The sequence below is a fragment of the Megascapheus bottae genome, chromosome 10 (genome assembly GCF_031878675.1).
Source record: "Megascapheus bottae isolate mThoBot1 chromosome 10, mThoBot2.hap1, whole genome shotgun sequence".
NCBI lineage: Eukaryota > Metazoa > Chordata > Mammalia > Rodentia > Geomyidae > Megascapheus > Megascapheus bottae.
In genome coordinates this window covers 50,594,169-50,612,429 of record NC_143518.1, presented here as the reverse complement: position 1 = coordinate 50,612,429, position 18,261 = coordinate 50,594,169, and the positions used below count along the sequence as shown (strand labels likewise).

At 38.5% G+C, this 18,261-nt stretch overlaps 1 protein-coding gene across 2 annotated transcripts in view; it reads left to right on the top strand.

Moving 5' to 3' along the window:
- The window catches only part of LOC150058423 (denticleless protein homolog), a 33,747-nt gene extending 15,947 nt beyond the window's left edge, over positions 1-17,800 (top strand). For both annotated transcript variants that reach the window (XM_090341236.1, XM_090341237.1), the window contains exons 9-15: positions 52-155; positions 386-490; positions 2,338-2,450; positions 9,982-10,071; positions 11,382-11,517; positions 15,832-16,661; positions 17,179-17,800. In XM_090341236.1, the coding sequence (XP_090197362.1) occupies positions 52-155; positions 386-490; positions 2,338-2,450; positions 9,982-10,071; positions 11,382-11,517; positions 15,832-16,661; positions 17,179-17,277 (1,477 nt within the window). In that variant the 3' untranslated portion in view covers positions 17,278-17,800. The remainder of the gene's footprint in view (positions 1-51; positions 156-385; positions 491-2,337; positions 2,451-9,981; positions 10,072-11,381; positions 11,518-15,831; positions 16,662-17,178) is intronic.
- The last annotated feature ends 461 nt before the right edge of the window (positions 17,801-18,261 follow it).

The window sequence follows — 18,261 nt, the reverse complement described above, 5'->3', positions numbered from 1 at the left end:
AAGTCTTTGGGATGGGAGACTTAGAAAATAAATATTTGTCTTGGGTTTTAGGATCATCAAAGTTTGGGATTTACGTAAGAATTACACTATTTACCGACAAGAACCCATAGCGTCCAAATCTTTCCTGTATCCAGGTAGCAGCACTCGAAAACTGGGTAAGTCTTTTCATTGTTACAATGCTTTTGGAAGGAAATAGGAATTTTTGTTAAATGGCTTTTTAAAATACCAGGCTCATTTTCAGCAATATACAATTGAGAAGCTTTGATATATTTATAGTTGTGTCTTTAAAGTTCTAGTGTTTCTTCATATGCTGTTTGTGTGCCTAAATTTTAGCCTTAAGTCTACTCACAATCATTAGGCTATACTAACTAAAGTTTTCTTCTAGGATACTCAAGTCTGATTTTAGATTCTACTGCCTCTACTTTATTTGCTAATTGCACAGATGACAACATTTATATGTTCAATATGACTGGATTAAAAACTTCTCCAGGTAAGATATTAAATCATTTGAATTCTCTTACCAGGAAATTAACTTCAGGTTTTTTGCTAATGATAGCTTAATGTCTTTATTTTCTTAAAAAAAAAAAAAAAAACTTGTTAAATTATATGAAGACTTTGGTGTCTTTAGTTCCATTGATAGTATTAAGGGTATACTTCTCTTGCAATCATTTACAAATGCAGAATCCTATTATTTGTGGTGACATAATAATCTCCTGAAATTGTGCCCTTTGATCTATTTGGATTATCTAAATTTTCTATGTAATAAGCTTGCAGAGTTTAGAGAATGATTTTCTGTTCAACTTTGGTCTTCTTTGGAAACTGTTAGTTTAAAAGGTGGAATTTTCAGCCCTTCTTCCCTCTTTACACTCTTCTTTTTATGTTGGATATAGGCCATTTTATCTCTGGAAATGTTTTCTCATAACCTCACCTTTCTTTTTTCTCCTCAAAAATAGAATCTGACACGTAAAACTAACAAAAGGAAGTTAGGGAAGTTATTTAGGTTACATTACTTCTAAGCATACCATCCATTATTTAAGTATGATACTTACTAGTGGCCTGGTTTTTTTCCTTAGGACTAGTAGCTACGTGGAGAGATGCTAGATATGCTGATAAGATTTTTTTTTTTTTTTTTTTTGCCAGTCCTGGGGCTGGGCACGATTCTTGCCTTTCTCAAGGCTAGCACTAGTGCAACATAGACCCTGTATGAAACAACAAAAACAACTACTACTTGGGAGGTAGAGATGGAACAGCTAAAGCAAAAAGTTAGAGATGCCCATTTTAAGAAAAGAGCAAGCGTGGTGGCCCTTGCTTTTGATCGTGATTTCAAGGCAAGTTGTAGGTAGAATGATGAAGGTTCAGTCTAACCTCATTGACAGAATAGAAGATCCTGTCTAAAAAGTGACTTACAAGCCGGAAGTGGTAACTCACGCCTGTAATCCTAGCTGAGATCTGAGGATCTTGGTTCAAAGCCAGCCCAGGCACCAAAGTCCCTGAGGCTCTTATCTCCAATTAACCACTAGAAAACCAGAAGTGGTGCTGTGGCTCAAGGGGTAGGGTGGTAGCCTTGAGCTGAAGAGCTCAAGGACAGTGCCCAGGCCCAGAGTTCAAACCTCATGACCAAAAAAATGACAAGCAAAAAGGGTTTGGAAGTATAGTTGAAATGATACAACACTTCAATTTTAGTGCTAAATTGAGCTAAGGCTAACATGAATTTTTTTTTTAGTTATTTTGTTTTTTTGTGGGTCATGGAGCTTGAAGGCTTAGGCGCTGCCCCTGAGCTCTTTAGCTCAATGCTACCGCCCTACCCTGAGCTAATTGAGTTAATTGGAGTTATTTGGAGATAAGAGTCTTAGGTCCTACCCTGAGTTAATTGGAGATAAGAGTCTTAGGTCCTTTTGTGCCTGGGCTGGCTTTGAACCTTCATCCTCAGATCTCAGCCTCCTGAGTAGCTAGGGTTTCAGGCATAAGCCACCATGCTAAAGTAGATATTAAAAGGGAATACACTTCAGTCATTTCCAGTCCAGCAGAGGGCAATAAAAACAAGTTTAGTAGGAAATTCAGACTATAATTCCCATTCATAGTTTAGAGTCGAGAATGAATAATTGCAATTTTGGAGCAGTAAAGGAGCCTCTTTATTTTGCAAGATTTATCTGTCGTAGAAATTTATAGTTAAGCAGAGTTTATGAGATTGGATCTAATAGCCTCTTTTTATAAGAGGCTGTTTCTTGACACTGTTTTAGTAGTATAAAACATATTCAAATATGTATATACTGTCTGTGTTCATTAAACCACTAAAAGCAACACAAAACAAGCAATTTGTTTTCTTCCCTCTGGCAGTGGCTGTCTTCAATGGACACCAGAACTCTACCTTTTATATTAAATCCAGTCTTAGTCCAGATGATCAGTTTTTAGTCAGTGGTTCAAGTGATGAAGCTGCTTATATCTGGAAGGTAAGTTACCAAACTACTCCTATGAATGTGAGTGGAGTTACCTTTTGAATATTTTTTTCTGTCCAATGTGAGATAAATTTAACATAAGTATTATTGGCTTTTTCTGCATCAAATGTTTGAGAAAGGTTGTTTGGCTGACTATACAGAAGCTATCAGAAAATATGTATGTTTTGTTTATGATTATAGTTTACCAGAAGACAATATTCTATAGCCTCTGTAACATCTTTTCTTGCTTTCTAAAAGCCACATGTCCCAACTCCTCTAAAATACTCAGGGCTCAGGGCCTGAGCACTGTCCCTGAATTTTCTCAAGGCTAGGGCTCTACCACTTGAGCCACAGTACCACTTCTGGCTTTTTGCTACATATGTGGTACCAAGGAATCAAACCTGGGTCTTCGTGCATGCTAGGCAAGCACTCTACCACTAGGCCAAACTCCCAACCCCTAAAATACTCAATTCCTAAGATCTAGCACCTAAATCACCCATAGAATATCCTTGAAAAAGTCACTCAAAATTATTTGGATAGTTGGATTATTTGATAAAAGGTGACGTATATTGTATGTATGTGTGTATGCATGTATGCATGCGTACACATAAGCCATAAAGAGTAAAAGTAAGACATTTGCAGGAAAATGGATAAATCTGGAGTTCATGTTAAGCAAAATCAGACAGATACAGAAGACAGTCTGAATGCTTTTTCTAATAACACAGACTTTAGTCTTAAACAAACGATAGGCTTATACGTATACAGTTATGTGTGTGTGTTCACAGATAGAGAACATGATTGTAATTGTGGGCCATGTGGAGAGAAAATAAAAGAATGTTAAAGGGTAAATAATATAGAAATACATTGGGTCTATGCATGAAGGTGGCATAAGAAAAATCACCAAAAGCTGGGATGTGAAGAGAGAGCAATAGAGGGGTTCATCTGAGTACAGTATAAAAATGTATGCATAAAATTCTACACTGTAACAAAATATAAAATTGTATGTAATATATGCAATTAATATACACTAAAAATGAATGATAAACATGTATAACAGGTTTTACTGGGAGGTAGATACCCATGAGAGCAAGAGTACTAACCCAAAAATTTTGATGCGTGTATATTCAAAATAAAATGTAAGTAAAAAATTATATAGTCAGGGGCCAGGAGTTTGGCCTAGTGGTAGAGTGCTTGCGTAGCATGCACGAACACCCAAATTTGATTCCTCAGTACCACATACGTAGAAAAAAGCCAGAAGTGGTGCTGAGGCTCAAGTGGTAGAGCTGTAGCCTTGACAAAATCCAAGGACAGTGCTCAGGCCCTGAGCTCAAGCCCAGAACTCACCAAAAAAAGAAAAAAAAATGTGTGGGGAAAAAATGAAATCATTTGTTTTTAAGGAAGGTGAAGATAGAAGGGATGTTGTACACACTTACGTAAATATCAATAAAATCCCTTTGTATAACCAATATATGCTTCTGAAGATAAATTTGAAAAGAAGTAATGAAAAATAATCACATTATATTTTCTCTTCAGGCTGTTTTTTTTTTCTTGCCAGTCCCAGGGCTTGAGCTTAGTGCCTGAGTACTATATCCTTGGGCTTTCTCAAGGCCAAGTGCTCTACCACTTGAGCCACAGCACCACTTCTAGCTTTTTCTATGTCTGTGGTACCAAGGAATCGAACCCAGCTCTTCATGAATGCTAGGCAAACACTCTTACCACTCCAGTCCCTTCTTCAGGCTATTAAAGTAGATACAATTACTTTGTATATTTCATATATATATATATATATTATACATACACACACACACTTTTTGGTACTGAGGCTTGAACTCCAGGTCTTGCGCTTTCTCTTCCACTTGAACCATGTCCCTACCTATTCCTTCTTGGAATTCTTCCCTCCTTTCCTTTATTCTTTTTTTTTTGGTTGGGGGGGGCATCATGGGGTTTGAACTCTGGGGCTTGGGTGCTGGCCCTGAGCTCTTCAGCTCAAGGTTACCACCCCTAACCCTTGAACCACAGCCCTACTTCTTGTTTTATTTGTTTTTTGGTGAGTCATGGGGCTTGAACTGTGGGCCTTGCACTGTCTCCAGATTTTCAGCTCAAGGCTACCCCATTGAGCCAAGCCACACTTCCTGTTTTCTAAAGATTAATTGGAGATAAAAGTCTCAAGTCCTTTTGTGCTGGGCTGGCTTTGAATCTTGATCCTCAGATCTCAGCCTCCTGAGTAACTAGTTACAGGTGTGAACACCATACCTGACTCCTTTCCTTTATTCTTACAGTACTGGGTTTGAATTCCTTTTTACTTTTCAGATAGGCTTTTATACTTGTTTTCCTAAGCTAGCCTTAAAAGTTCCATCCTCCAGAGTGATGCAGCTCACACCTGTAATCCTAACTACTCAGGTGGCTGAAATCTGAGAATGAGGTTCTCAAAGCCAGGCGAGCACTACAAAGTCAAGACACTCTTATCTTCAGTTAATCACTAGAAAATGGGAAGTGGGGCTTGGCTCAAGGGGTAGGGTGCTACCCTTGAGCTGAAGAGCTCAGTTATAGCGCCCAGGCCCAGAATTCAAGCCTCATGACCCCCAGCCCCCCACCAAAAAAAAGTTCCATCCTCTACTTACATGTGTGAGCTACCACATATCCAGCCTTGTAAAATATAATTTATAATAACAACCTGGCACTGGAGGCTCATGTCTGTAATCCTAACTACTCAAGAGGCTGAGATCTGAGGATCACAATTCCAAGTCAGCCCTGGCAGGAAAGTCTGTAAGATTCTTCTTTCCAATTAGCTAGCAAAAAAGCTATAAATAAATCTGGCTTAAGTGGTAATGAGCTAGCCTTGAATGTAAAAGCTTAGTAACAGGGCCCAGTTCCCACGACTTGCTGGCATGTCCACACTTACACACATTGATACTATTATTGAATATTTTAAGAAATTCAAAGCTGTTAATTTGAAGTAATGGAAAAAAGATCCTAGGAGGAAGCACAAAAAAGTGATTTCTGTATGCCTAGAGTTGGAAAAATGCAACAGTACCTCATATTATGTAAAAGCTTTTAGTAACAATATCCTAAATGCAGAAGATGGAGATAGGATTCTACCCAGAATACTTTATGTTGTGCCTGCCTCTTTCCCCAGGATTTATTTTGGCGAGTCCTGGGCTTGAGCTCAGGGCCTAAGCACTGTCCTTGGACTTTCTCAAGGCTAGAGCTCTACCACTTGAGCCTCGGCACCACTTCTGGCTTTTTTCTATGTGTGTGGTACTAAGGAATTGAACCTGGGTCTTCGTGCATTCTAGGCAAGCACTCTTCCACTAGGCCAAACGCCCAGCCCCTTTCCCCAGGTTTTTTTTTTTTTTAAAAACTGCTATTGTATTTTTTCTTTTTTTAAAATGGTAATTAATAGAAGGGCCACAATTATATTGACCAAATAGAAGATGCATTACTTCACAAACATTGATACCCCTTCTCATGTTTTTATCCCCATGTCCCTCTCCACAGTACCTCCCCTCATCTTGTTTTCCCCTTTCCCCATCCTATTTCAAATAAACAAATAAATGTATATACAATAATACTAGATAACAAGGTAAGATACTGTAACAATGTGCTATTGTATTTTTAAATGAAGATTTGGTAATAAATCTTCAACTTATACCTGAGACTCCATCTTATAAAATAGTTATTGCCTAGTTCCCTCTGTCAAATTCTTCCTTTGGCTTTGTAAATATGTGTGATTAGTACTAAGACCTCTGTCTTACCTTTAAATTTGACTTTCAAATTTGGACTTAGACTTATTTTTTTGCTTTTCTCTTCTGTCCTCACTATCTTACCTACATTTCTCTACATTGAACCTCTAGCTTACTTAGAGAACTTTAGTATTAAGTCTCTATCTTTTGAGATCTCTTTCTTAAGAAAAAATCCAGAAGCCAGAAATTTCATATCAAAAACTGAAAAGATTATGCAAAAAACCCTATAAACTATATATTCTTTTTTTTTTTTTAATCCTGGGGCTTGAACTCAGGGCCTGACTGAGCACTGTCCTTGGTCTTTCCTCAAGGCTAGCGCTCTAGCCACTTGAGCCACAGCGCCACTTCTGGCTTTTCTATGTATATGGAATCGAATCCATGCATACTAGACAATCGAATCATGCATACTAGACAAGCACTCTACCACTAGGCCATACTCCTGGCCACCGTATATTCTTATATAATCATATTAGGTACATTCTTTAATTCTATATATTAGTTATATGCTATGTTATATGTGTATGTACATACATAGAATTTTGTTGTTGGTTAATTATTCTGGTCTTCTCTAGCACAAAAGCCTTTTAGAATATTATTTTAGTGGGCCGGGAGTTTGGCCTAGTGGTTAAAGTACTTGCCTAGCATGCATGAAGACCCGGGTTCGATTCCTTGGTACCACATACATAGAAAAAAGCTGGAAGTGGTGCTGAGGCTCAAGTGGTAGAGCTCTAGCCTTGAGAAAGTCCAAGGACAGTGCTCAGGCCCTGAGCTCAAGCCCAGGACTGGCAAAAAAAAAAAATATATATTATTTTAGTGAATGAGAGTTGAGGGGTGTGCTTCCCTTTAGAGATACATGCTAAAAAGGATACTTGGCTGTTGTTTCTAACCCATTTTCAGACATCCAGTCAGTGATCACCACATACATCAGTGATCCTTTGTAAATTCTAGATTGAGTCACATGTTGCCACTGAATTGCGTGGTGCAGACGTGATGTTCCCTTGCCTGTCCACACAGTCCAATTCAGTGTGCAAGTCTTGATATTTGAGATCCTGGCAAACTTGCTGCTCCTAATATTGAATTTGCCTAGTGAGGTAGTTCAGTTTCTGTTTTTCGTGATTAAAATAATGGGTATGAGAGGTGGTAGTTTGTGATTTCATACAAGCTGGTTGTTTCAACTTTTTTTTTTAGTGAAATATTTTTCTGTGCTTAAAAGCACAAGAAAGCAGAAAAAGAAAGGAGAGGGTGGTTGTTTCATCTTAAAAACAAGAGGACAGCATTTTAGTCCTCATAATTACCCAGCAATGATAAGATGTAATATCTTTAATCTCCTGCCTATTATCCCACCCTGACACCTACCTCCTCTTCTTGCCTAATTTGTTTATGATAGAGCTACTAAATAATATTGGAGTGGTTATAAATAAACTGATTTGGCATAGCCATTCTACCGCTGACTGGCGAAATATTGAGCCTGACACTTTAGGAAGTGTAAATGATCTCATGGCAGAAATAAAGAGTAGATTTGGTTTCCAGCTGGATAGCATGAGATTTTGTGAGGAAAAGTGATATTTTTTTTTTGTATGTTTAAGTACACAGAGTGCTTTGAAAGACTTGAAGGTTAGAGTTAATTTACTTCTAGAGATACCCTTGTCATTTTAATTTTGAGATTCCTTCTGCCTTGAATATCCTGTGAAATATATGAGGGGACATTTTCTGTTTGACTGTCTCCAAAATACTTAGATGGAAATGTCTCTTAGACTTTAAAATAATGACCTTCCTACTTAAAGGAAAAAGGAGCTTAAAAATGAAGTAATTGTGGTAATATTTTTTTAAATATACTTTTTTTGGGGGGTAGGGGTTGTAGAGCATGAACTCAGAGCCTGGGAGCTATCTGTAAGCTTTTTCACTCAAGGCTAGTGCTCTATCACTTTGAGCCACAATGCCACTTTCAGTTTCCAGTTAGTTAGTTAGTTAGTTAGTTAGTTAGTTAGTTAGTGAAAATCGTCTCACAGACTTTCCTACCCGGGCTGGTTTTAAACCAGATCTTAGCTTCTTTAGTAGCTAGAATTACAGACAGGCATGAGCCTTACTAAATATACACTTGTGGCTACCAGACTTGTGTGGGTTTAAGGTGCAGAGAAACAACAATCAATCCATGGGGATGGGAGTTTTGCCTAGTGGTTAGAGCACTTGCCTAGCATGTATGGAGACCCGGGTTCAATTCCTTGTACCACATACATAGAAATAAAAAAATCTGGAAGTGGTGGTGTGGCTCAAGTGGTAGAGCACTACCCGGAGGAAAGTCCAAGGCCAGTGCCCAGGCCCTGAGTTCAAGCCCGAGGACTGGCAAAAAAAAAAAAAGAAAAAGAAATAATGATCATTCCAAATGGAAGATGGGGATTCCTGTGACAAAAAGTCCTTTCTAGAATAGGTTCCCCCTGTGAAATAATGATACTCTTTGGCATTGTTAGAGTAGGTGGTAAGACCTTTGTAGGTACTGAAAAAGCTACTTTTCTAATAAATATTAATTCATTCCCAAAGTCAAATTGGACTGCTCCTTGTGATTAGAATCATTGCATATGTTGTTGCCATGTAACACAAGAAGAGCAATAAAAACTGAGTTAGGCCTGGCACTGGTATCTCACACCTATAATACTAACTATTCAATAGGCTGAGTTCTGAGGATCTCAACTTGAAGCCAACCTACACAGAAAGGTCCATGATACTCATCCCCAATAACTCAGAGTAAGCTGGAAGTAGCACTGGCCTTGAGCAAAAAGAAGATCAAGGACGGCAACCCAGGCCTTCAAGCCTCAGGACTGGCATAAGTCTCTCAACTGTAATCTAAGAAATCTATTAGTTTACCAAGTCATTTTTATAGCTACTCTTTCCACAGTTGTCTCTACTTCATACAAATGAATCCATATGTCAAGTCTGGGAAAAAATGAATAGAGAATAACTTCCTTGCTTTTTTTTTCCCCAAACATGTGGAAATGAAGGTTTATATTCTATTGTTTGGATTGATTCCTGTGGCCTATTAAAGCTATTGAATGAGTTGTACAATGTTATTAAATCATAGTACTAATGGCATTCAATGGTGTTGAAATGTTTCTTAGTAACCTGGGCAGTTCAGCACAATTATATTTTTTTACTAATAACACTTGCTTGAAAATTTAACTTTTCTTTAAGCAAATTAACTGAAAATATTTTTCTATTACAATACCATGTAAATTTCAGCTTTTATATCCTTCAGTTATCTGACTCAAAATGAAAGGATAACTTTGGTTTTTCTGGGAGGAAGATTCTCCTCTTATCCCAAGAGAGCTGGTAGCATGTTTCAGATATCTGCAGGATTCACAGTTAATTTAGTGTTCCTGGAAGTAACTGACTAGAGAAGCTCTGAAAATACCCAAGCCATGTAACAACAGGACTAGCTAATCTATTTAAGGTGTAGTACCTAGCAACTGAACCTCTATCCTTCCAGAAAGTTAACTCACTAAAAAAATGTCAGTCTTGAATTTTAGTCAAAACATATTTAGCTAGGTAGTCCTTATTGGAAGTAAGTAGTATGTTTGGATATCTAAGTTCATCTTCATATTACCTATTTTGGACTATTTTGAAAATTGCATTTTTTCAGATCGGTAACAGAAATTATATTGCCCCTTGGAACTCTTATTTTCTGAACTATAATAACTAGGCAAATTTAGAGGCCTTGCTAATGGCCCTAAAGCACTTAAAAGGTCCACGGGTAGAATGTGGGCTACTTAACACTGCTTTGCTTACTTGTTTCTTTTTGGTTGTACTAGGTCTCTCTACCCTGGCATCCTCCGACCGTGCTCCTGGGTCATTCTCAAGAGGTCACATCTGTGTGCTGGTGTCCATCTGACTTTACAAAGGTTTGGAACAAGTCTCTATAATTAGTTTTACATACAGATCACAAGTTTGTAGATCTTTCCAAGGTTTGAGAGATTAGAAGCTTAAAAGAGAGCTACCCGGAATCTGTTATCAATATTACTAATATACCCATGCTATTTTCCTCTCCCAAAAGAATACACTACACTAAAGAATAAGATTGAATTTCTACTTTTCTTCAATTAACTCTCTGTGCCCATATGGAATTAAGTTCTTAAGATTCATCTTAAAATCTAAGATGAAAGAATAGTGTAAAGTGAAAACCACTTTGAGTAAGTAAATGTCCCATTTCACAGATTAGAATGTAAAGTTTTTTAAATAAGATAGAATGTAAATTATCAGATATCAGTAGGTGCTCTGTAAAGAATTATTGTTACCATCATGTAGCATGATTGTGGGGTTTGAAGTATTTCTGGCTGGGCAGTAAAATATGTCTATTTTCTTTTGGCCTCCCAGTAAGGAAAGGAAAAAGTTGCCAGTCTCTTGGGGGCCAAGACTTAAGAGAACGTGTGTTCTTTTTTCTCTTTAGTGACTGAAATAGAGAAATTGCATAAACAAATGCTGAGGAATAGCTCCGGTACCAGTGGCCATTTGCCACAGGCTCTTCCAGCTGGGCTTTCTCTGCCTTAAAAGGCCTGGGACCAAGATCAAGAATGGTCAGATATTTTTAAAGGGGCAAAGGTTATTTTTAACTTCTTTTGGTCTACCAAGTTTACTTTCCCAGATTGCTCCTATACCTATCTGAAAAAGAATCTCCAATAAATGCTTTCATTGTTTTTGCCACAGCCTACTGGGATCATGATCTGAATCTGATAAGAAATTATGCCATTACTTTAGCAATAAGAGAACATTACAGAATTCAGATAAACTGTAGAACCTGAATGTTGATGATACACTGTCATCCATCATTTAACAGAGTACAAAGGATATTTTAATTAAATGTTTTATTGTTGAATAGGTGGTTGTAAAGATAATGTTGCCCTGCTTCATGAAAGAAAATGAAATGAGCCTATTATAGGGTATGTATATGTATACAATGTATGGATAGGTAAGAAATTAACAGTAATAAATATTTCATCAGCAGAAAATACATTAAAAAATAAGCTAGAAAATTTTCTTCTTTAGAAATCTGAAATGATTGCTGAAGTCAAGGAGTGGAGTTCTGCTATATTTCAGATACCATTTTCTGTATTGTTAAAGCAGGAAAAATAATTCTAGTCATAATCCCTTCAGGCATATCTATTTTTCACTCGGTTGTTAATCTCTGAAACTTCACTCCTTTTCTGTTTCTTAGATTGCTACCTGCTCCGATGACAATACACTAAAATTGTGGCGCTTGAATAGAGCCTTAGAGGAGAAACCACTAGGAGATAAACATTCTATAGTAGGTTGGGCCTCTCAGAAGAAAAAAGAGATGAGAGCTGGCCTAGGTAAGGCTATCATGTGTTTACTGATATTTAGTGGATTCATTGGTTTAATCTTGCCTGTGGTGGCTCATGCCTATAATCCTAGCTACTCAGGAGGCTGACATCTGAGAATCAAGGTTCAAAGCTAGCCTGGGCTCAAAAGGACCTGAGACTCTTATCTCCAATTAACCTCTAACCTCTAGAAAATGGGAAGTGGGGCTTGGCTCAAGGGTAGGGAGGTAGCCTAGAGTTAAGGAGCTCAAGGACATGACCCAGGCCCAAGGGGAGGGTGGTAGCCTTGAACTGAAATGCTCAGGGACAGTGCCCAGGCCAAATTCAAGCCCTATGAGCCACAAAAGAAAAAAAAACAGTACCATCTTCTTGGCATGCATTCATTCTTTTTAAAAAGAAATACTATTAGCCAAGTGCAGTGGCTCACACCTGTAATCTTAGCTACTCAGGAGGCTGAGACCTGAGGATCAAGGTTCAAAGCCAGCCCAGGCATTAAAGACTATGAGACTTTTTTTGGGGGGGGGTCATGAGACTTGAAGAGAACTCCCCATTTCCTGTTTTTTAGTGATGAATTGGAGATAAGAGTCTCAGTGTCTTTAGTGCCTGAGCTGGATTTGAACCTCAGTCCTCAGATCTCAGCCTCCTGAGTAGCTAGAATTACAGATGAGAGCCACAGAGCCATAGCGCCCACTTAAGAGCCTGAGATTCTTATCTCCAATTAATCATTAAAAAAAGGGAAATGGGACTCTGACTCAAGGAGTGGTGGTAGCCTTGAGCTGAAGAGCTCAGTGACAACGCCCAAGCCCCGAGTTCAAGCCCCATGACCCACAAAAAATAATTAATTTTAAAAATAAAAAGAAATACTATTTAAGCAATGCTATATCAGAATACAGTGCTGGATTTACTCAATTCTTATTTATTAGAAACCTTTTACTGGGCACTGTTCCTAGTTGCTTAGTTTTGTTCAGCAGCAAGCAAAAGATTTACAAATCTCAGATATATAAAGAACTTATATATTAGGAGAGACAAAAAATATGGTGAAGAGTAAAATACGTGTTACAATGAAGTGCTTTGGAAGACAAAAAGGAAGAATGGCAAGGCATGCTGTTAAATTTTTCTAATAGATGGGCAGGAAGTTCTCCATAAAAAAAAGTGAATAAAAAGTAAAGTAACTTAATGAGCCCTGTGGATGTTTTGATAAAGGTATTATAAGCAGACAAAATAGCAAGTACAAGGTCCTAAAACAAGAGTGTTCAAAGAGGCTAATTCAGCATTAGAACCTGTGCTGGAGTCGGCAAAGGAAAGAGAAGAGAAAAGTAGTTGAAAAGAAATTCTCGTCAGCCTTTGGCATTTATTCTCACAGACAAAGAGCCACTAGAGAGTTTTGAACAGAGAAATAGCATGATCTGACTATTAAGTTGAATGTTCTTGCTCTTGTGTTAAAAACAAATTTTAAGGGAATCAAGGTAAAAGCCCAAGGCTTATAAGGCATTGAAATAATCCAAGAAGTGTTAATGGCAACTTAGACCAGAGAAGTAGCAGAAGCCATAAGTCATCCAATCCTGGTGTAGTGATGCACTCAGGAAGCTGAGTTTAAGGCCGGTCTCATCACTTGTCCTGTAGGGTCACAATTTAATTTAGGAGGTAGATGCAAAAACTACAGTACATTGTAAATATTTCTTATAGCTGTATTAATGAAGAGCTTTAAACACCCACTTCCTGTGGGAGAGGAGGAAAACAGTTTGTGAATGCTTCACAATGGAGAGCCTTGAAACATGAGAAGAATTTTTGCCCGGCAAAGAACTGGCCAAAAAAACCACGTGCACAGAGACAATGATGTGACAGTAACACAGCTTGTTCAGGAAGCAGCAATAATCTATAACAGGATCCTAAAGGAGCCTAGTATGTGATAAGACTGAAAAGGTAGGGTGAGACCAGATGGTTAGCCTTCATATATAGAGAAAGAAACTGCAGATGGGTAGATTATTAGTAAACTCTAAAATTCCTCAAAGGAGCTGACTTTCTGCTACCCACCCTGGTACGTGTTAGTGGATCTCATACTTTGCCTGTAAGGGATTGCCAATGTAATGACATGCTGTTAGAAAGAATGCAGTGCGTCTGTGTATATTTTTTTAAAGAGACACAGAGAAAATGATTTTTTTTTTAAAGTTGTGGAGCATGAACATGTAAAATATAAGCTGTGTCTTGAGTTATTTTAAGGAAATACATGTTGATAATTGCACATGTAGAAAATTATGGTACACCTATGAATGTGAGTGAAATGAGAAAATCCAAGAAGACCTTTAACTCGTTCTTCCTTTTCATTCGTTTGAATTTGGAAGTATATATGTAATGAAAGGGGGTCCAAGGGCTTGAATTCTAAGGTCTGAGTGCCATCCCTGACCTGTTTGTGCCTCAGATTCACTTCTAGCCTTATTCAGAAATAAAGTCTCATAAAATTTCCTGCCTAGGCTGGCTTTGAACCATGATACTCAGCTCCTCAGCTTCCTAAGTAGCTAGAATTACAAGTGTGAGCAGCCACTGTTTGAGAATCTTTTTTTTTTTTTTTGCCAGTCCTGGGCTTGAGCTCAGGGCCTGAGCACTATCCTTGGACTTTCTCAAGGCTAGAGCTCTACCACTTGAGCCTCGGCACCACTTTCAGCTTTTTTCTATGTATGTGGTATGAGGAATCGAACCCGGGTCTTCATGCATGCTAGGCAAGCACTTTAACCACTAGGCCAAACTCCCGGCCCTTGAGAATCTTTTATATGAAATTTTATACTTCTATAATGTAGCTACAGTTTAAACTTCAAACGAAAGTTTAAATTTTTGCTCACCTTCAGAGTTAACAAAATCTATTCTTTAACCTCTAGGGTCATAACATCCTGTAGAAAAAGGAAATGCCCCAACTTTTTAACATCTTAGATTTCTATTGACCTGTAGTAAACACTTGGAAGTGTGTGCAATGCAAGTATGAGTAAGTTAGATAGCTCTGAGGAGTACAGAAAGTGAACAACACTGCCTCCTGAAGTGATGACCATAATCAGGCTGTCCTTTCGGTAACACAATATGACAAAGCAAGTGTTTTCCAGTTGTGGTTTTAATGAAAGAGCAATATAAATTTGATTGGTTTTAAGTATGTTTGCAAAGAACATTTAAGCAAACGTTTATTCTGCCCCAAGGCAGAAAATTCACTATTGTTTGAGTAGTAAGAGGCAATGGACAGGCTGGGAGTGCTCACCTAGCATGCCCAGGGCCCTAGGTTCCCTGAATCACATACATAGAAAAGGCTGGAAGTGGTGCTGTAGCTCAAATGGTAGAGTGCTAGCCTTGAGCAAAATAAGGTCAGGGACAGTTCCCAGGCCCAAGCCCAGTTCAAGCCCTAGGAATGGCCAAAAAAAGAAAGCAGGGGGGACAAAAGTTTTAAAACATTTCTTGAAAGAAAACCTAAGTGGATATGTGAAAGAAAAGTTGATTATCACTAATGTATATGTGAGGGTAAATTTGAGAGTGGGATATGGAGTAAGTCTGGAGTCTGTAAGGTACTATGGTGACTATAATTAATAATGTTGCTTTCTTTATTTGAAGACTGAAGAGAAAAAATTTTTTGTATGCGTCATGGGGTTGAACTCTGGGCCTGGACACTGTTTCTAAGCTCTTCAGCTCAAGGCTACCTCCCTACCCTTGAGCCAAGCCCTACTTCCCGTTTCCTAGAGGTTAACTGGAGATAGAAGTCTTCAGGTCCTTTTGGGCTGAGCTGGCTTTGAACCTTGATCCTCAGATCTCAGCCTCCTGAGTAACTAGGATTACAGGCGTGAGCCACTGCTCTCAGCTAAAAGAAAAATTTTTAATGTTTTCACCATGCCAAAAAATAGGTGATATATTATTAGCTTGACTTAATCATTCTACAGTATATATAGAGTGCGTTATATTGTACTCCATAAATACATATATAACAAAAATAATTTCTTAGAGACAAAAAAATTATTCAGTAGTAGTCTTTACTGTAGTCTTTACATAGGCAAATTTTGAGGTATATATTTTATAACATGCTCATATATAGAAATAATACTGTGGTTTACCTGGGCACTTGGAGAGTTTTTTATTTTGTAGATTTTTACGAGTATATAATTTACAACAGGGTAGCTGGAAATCTGATGGTTGGGAATGGAGAAAGGACAGATGGTAGGAATCAAATGATTTGTGTAACCTACTGACTGTCAAATCAAGCCTTGGGTGGTTAACTTAGCTACTATTGTCTGTAAGAATTTGGGGAATTTCTACAGCTTCACTTCTGATGTTCATGATCCTGTCTTCATTTTACAGTAGCAGTAACAAGTAGCCAGAGTACACCTGCCAAAGCACCCAAGGCAAAGAGCACTCCATCCGTTTCCTCCCCGTCATCGGCAGCCTGTGCCCCAAGCTGTTCTGGAGACCTCCCTCTTCCATCAAACACGCCAATGTTGTCCATTAAAACCCCACCTGCCAAGGTTTGGTCTCCCGTCAGCCGAAGGAGCTCCACCTCCTCTGTCTCTCCCAAGCCACTCCCATCTTTCAAGATGTCACTTAGAAATTGGGTGACTCGAACACCTTCCTCATCACCTATCAGTCCACCTGCTTCGGAGACAAAGATCACATCTCCAAGAAAAGCCCTCATTCCTGTGAGCCAGAAATCATCCCAAGCAGACGCCTGCTCTGAGTCTAGAAATAGAGTGAAGAGGCGGCTAGACTCAAGCTGTCTAGAGAGTGTGAAACAAAAGTGCGTGAAGAGTTGCAATTGTGTGACTGATCTAGATGGCCAAGTTGAAAATCTTCATTTGGATCTGTGCTGCCTTGCTGGCAACCAGGAAGACCTTAGCAAGGACTCTGTAAGTCCTGCTAAGTCAAGTAAGATTGAAGGAGCTAGTACAAGTGTCTCTGAGCCTCCGTCTCCTGTCAGTCCTTACACTTCAGAAAGCTGTGCAACACTGCCTCTTCCTTTGAGACCTTGTGGAGAAGGCTCTGAAGTGGTAGGCAAGGAGAATAGCTCCCCAGAGAATAAAAACTGGTTGTTGGCTATGGCAGCCAAACGGAAGGCTGAGGCTTTATCTCCACGAAGTCCATCAGCCCAGACACCCAATTCCAGGAGACAGAGTGGAAAGACATCACCTGGCCCGGTAAGTCCCCTGCAAAGGTAGGATACATTTCCTAACTTGAAGGATTCTAGATACAGTTTCCAAGTCAGAACATTTAAATCTGTTTATTTTTTAGAGTTGCCAGCTTGAACACATACCAATAAAACAGCAGATTTTGCATAGGATTTTTTTTTTTCATTCCAAAGTGAAAACCTTTTTTCTTTTTTTGTCAGTTGTAGGGCTTGAACTCAGGGCCTACTTGCTATCCCTGAGGCTCTTTGTGCTCAAGGCTAATGCTCTACCATTTGAGCCATAGCACCACTTCCAGTTTTTGGAGGGTGGGTATTTGGAGGTAAGAGTTTCATGGAAACTTTTCTGCCTCAGTCCTGCTGAGTAGCTAGGATTATAGTCATGAACCACTCGCACACTAGCTAACAAAACCTTTTTGGTTCCTAATAGACTTACCTGGTAAATATTTTGGAATTTTAAGTTAATACACTGTTAGAGGTAAGTTAATAAGGTAGTTTTCTTAGAAAAATTCTGAAATTCCTTCTTCTAGGTCACCATTACGCCCAGCTCCATGAGGAAAATCTGTACGTACTTTCATAGGAAGTCTCAAGAAGATTTCTGTAGTCCTGAACACTCGACAGAACTATAGATTCCAGTCTTGAGTGAGTTAACTGAACTTTGGTCCACTAACAATGAAGAGTAGCTCTTTGCTCTTTAAAGAAGTTGCCATCCTTTCATTTTTTTTTGAGAACATCTTTTTATTATACCTACACTGGTTCTGCTTGCAGTACATCACAGTGAGTGCTGTTTAAATTTCATAAAGTGAATTTGCCACTCTAACATTTTGAATGAATACTCTGTACCTTTTAAATTACACACTTTTTATAATAATGACATCTCAGGTTATGAGAGCAGAAGAAGACAATGTCTCCTTATCCTGAAAGTTCACTTACAGTGGATGTCTGGAAGCTACAGGACAGGCCTGTTAGAAGGCAAACTGCTGAAGACATCCCCCATACATCTGGATCTGTCCTGCCTCTAGCAAGCATACATTTATTTGAAATAGATAAATCTTCTCACATGCTTTGTGACTTTTTAAATGTATAAAAATGTCATCGGATTAGCTCCTTTATACTGGTTGTGTTAAAATAAAATTTCTTGATCAAAATGTCTTCATTTTAAATGCAGTAATTAATAAATGAATGTGCACTCTGGAGAAAGTAGGATGCAGAGATATAAAGCTCTGATTCATCATTTTTCCCTGAAATACATCTCTGTGATTTAAGGTCTCCATATTCTTTTTTTTTTTTTTTTTTTTTGTCTTGGGGCTTGAACTCTGGGCCTGGGCACTGTCTCTGAGCTTTTCAACTCAAGGCTACTACCCTACCCTTGAACCACAGCCCAACTCCTATTTTCTAGTGCTTAATTGGAGATAAGAGTCTCAGACTGTAGTGCCCAAGCTGGCTTTGAATTGCAATCCTCAGATCTCAGCCCCCTGAGTAGCTAGGATTACAGGCGTGAGCCACCATGCCCAGCTAAGGTCTCCATATTCTTACCAAACCATCTTCTGTACTCATAACCTAAATAATCACTTCCTAGGGAAGATTATGCTTTTTTTTACACTTAATAAGGG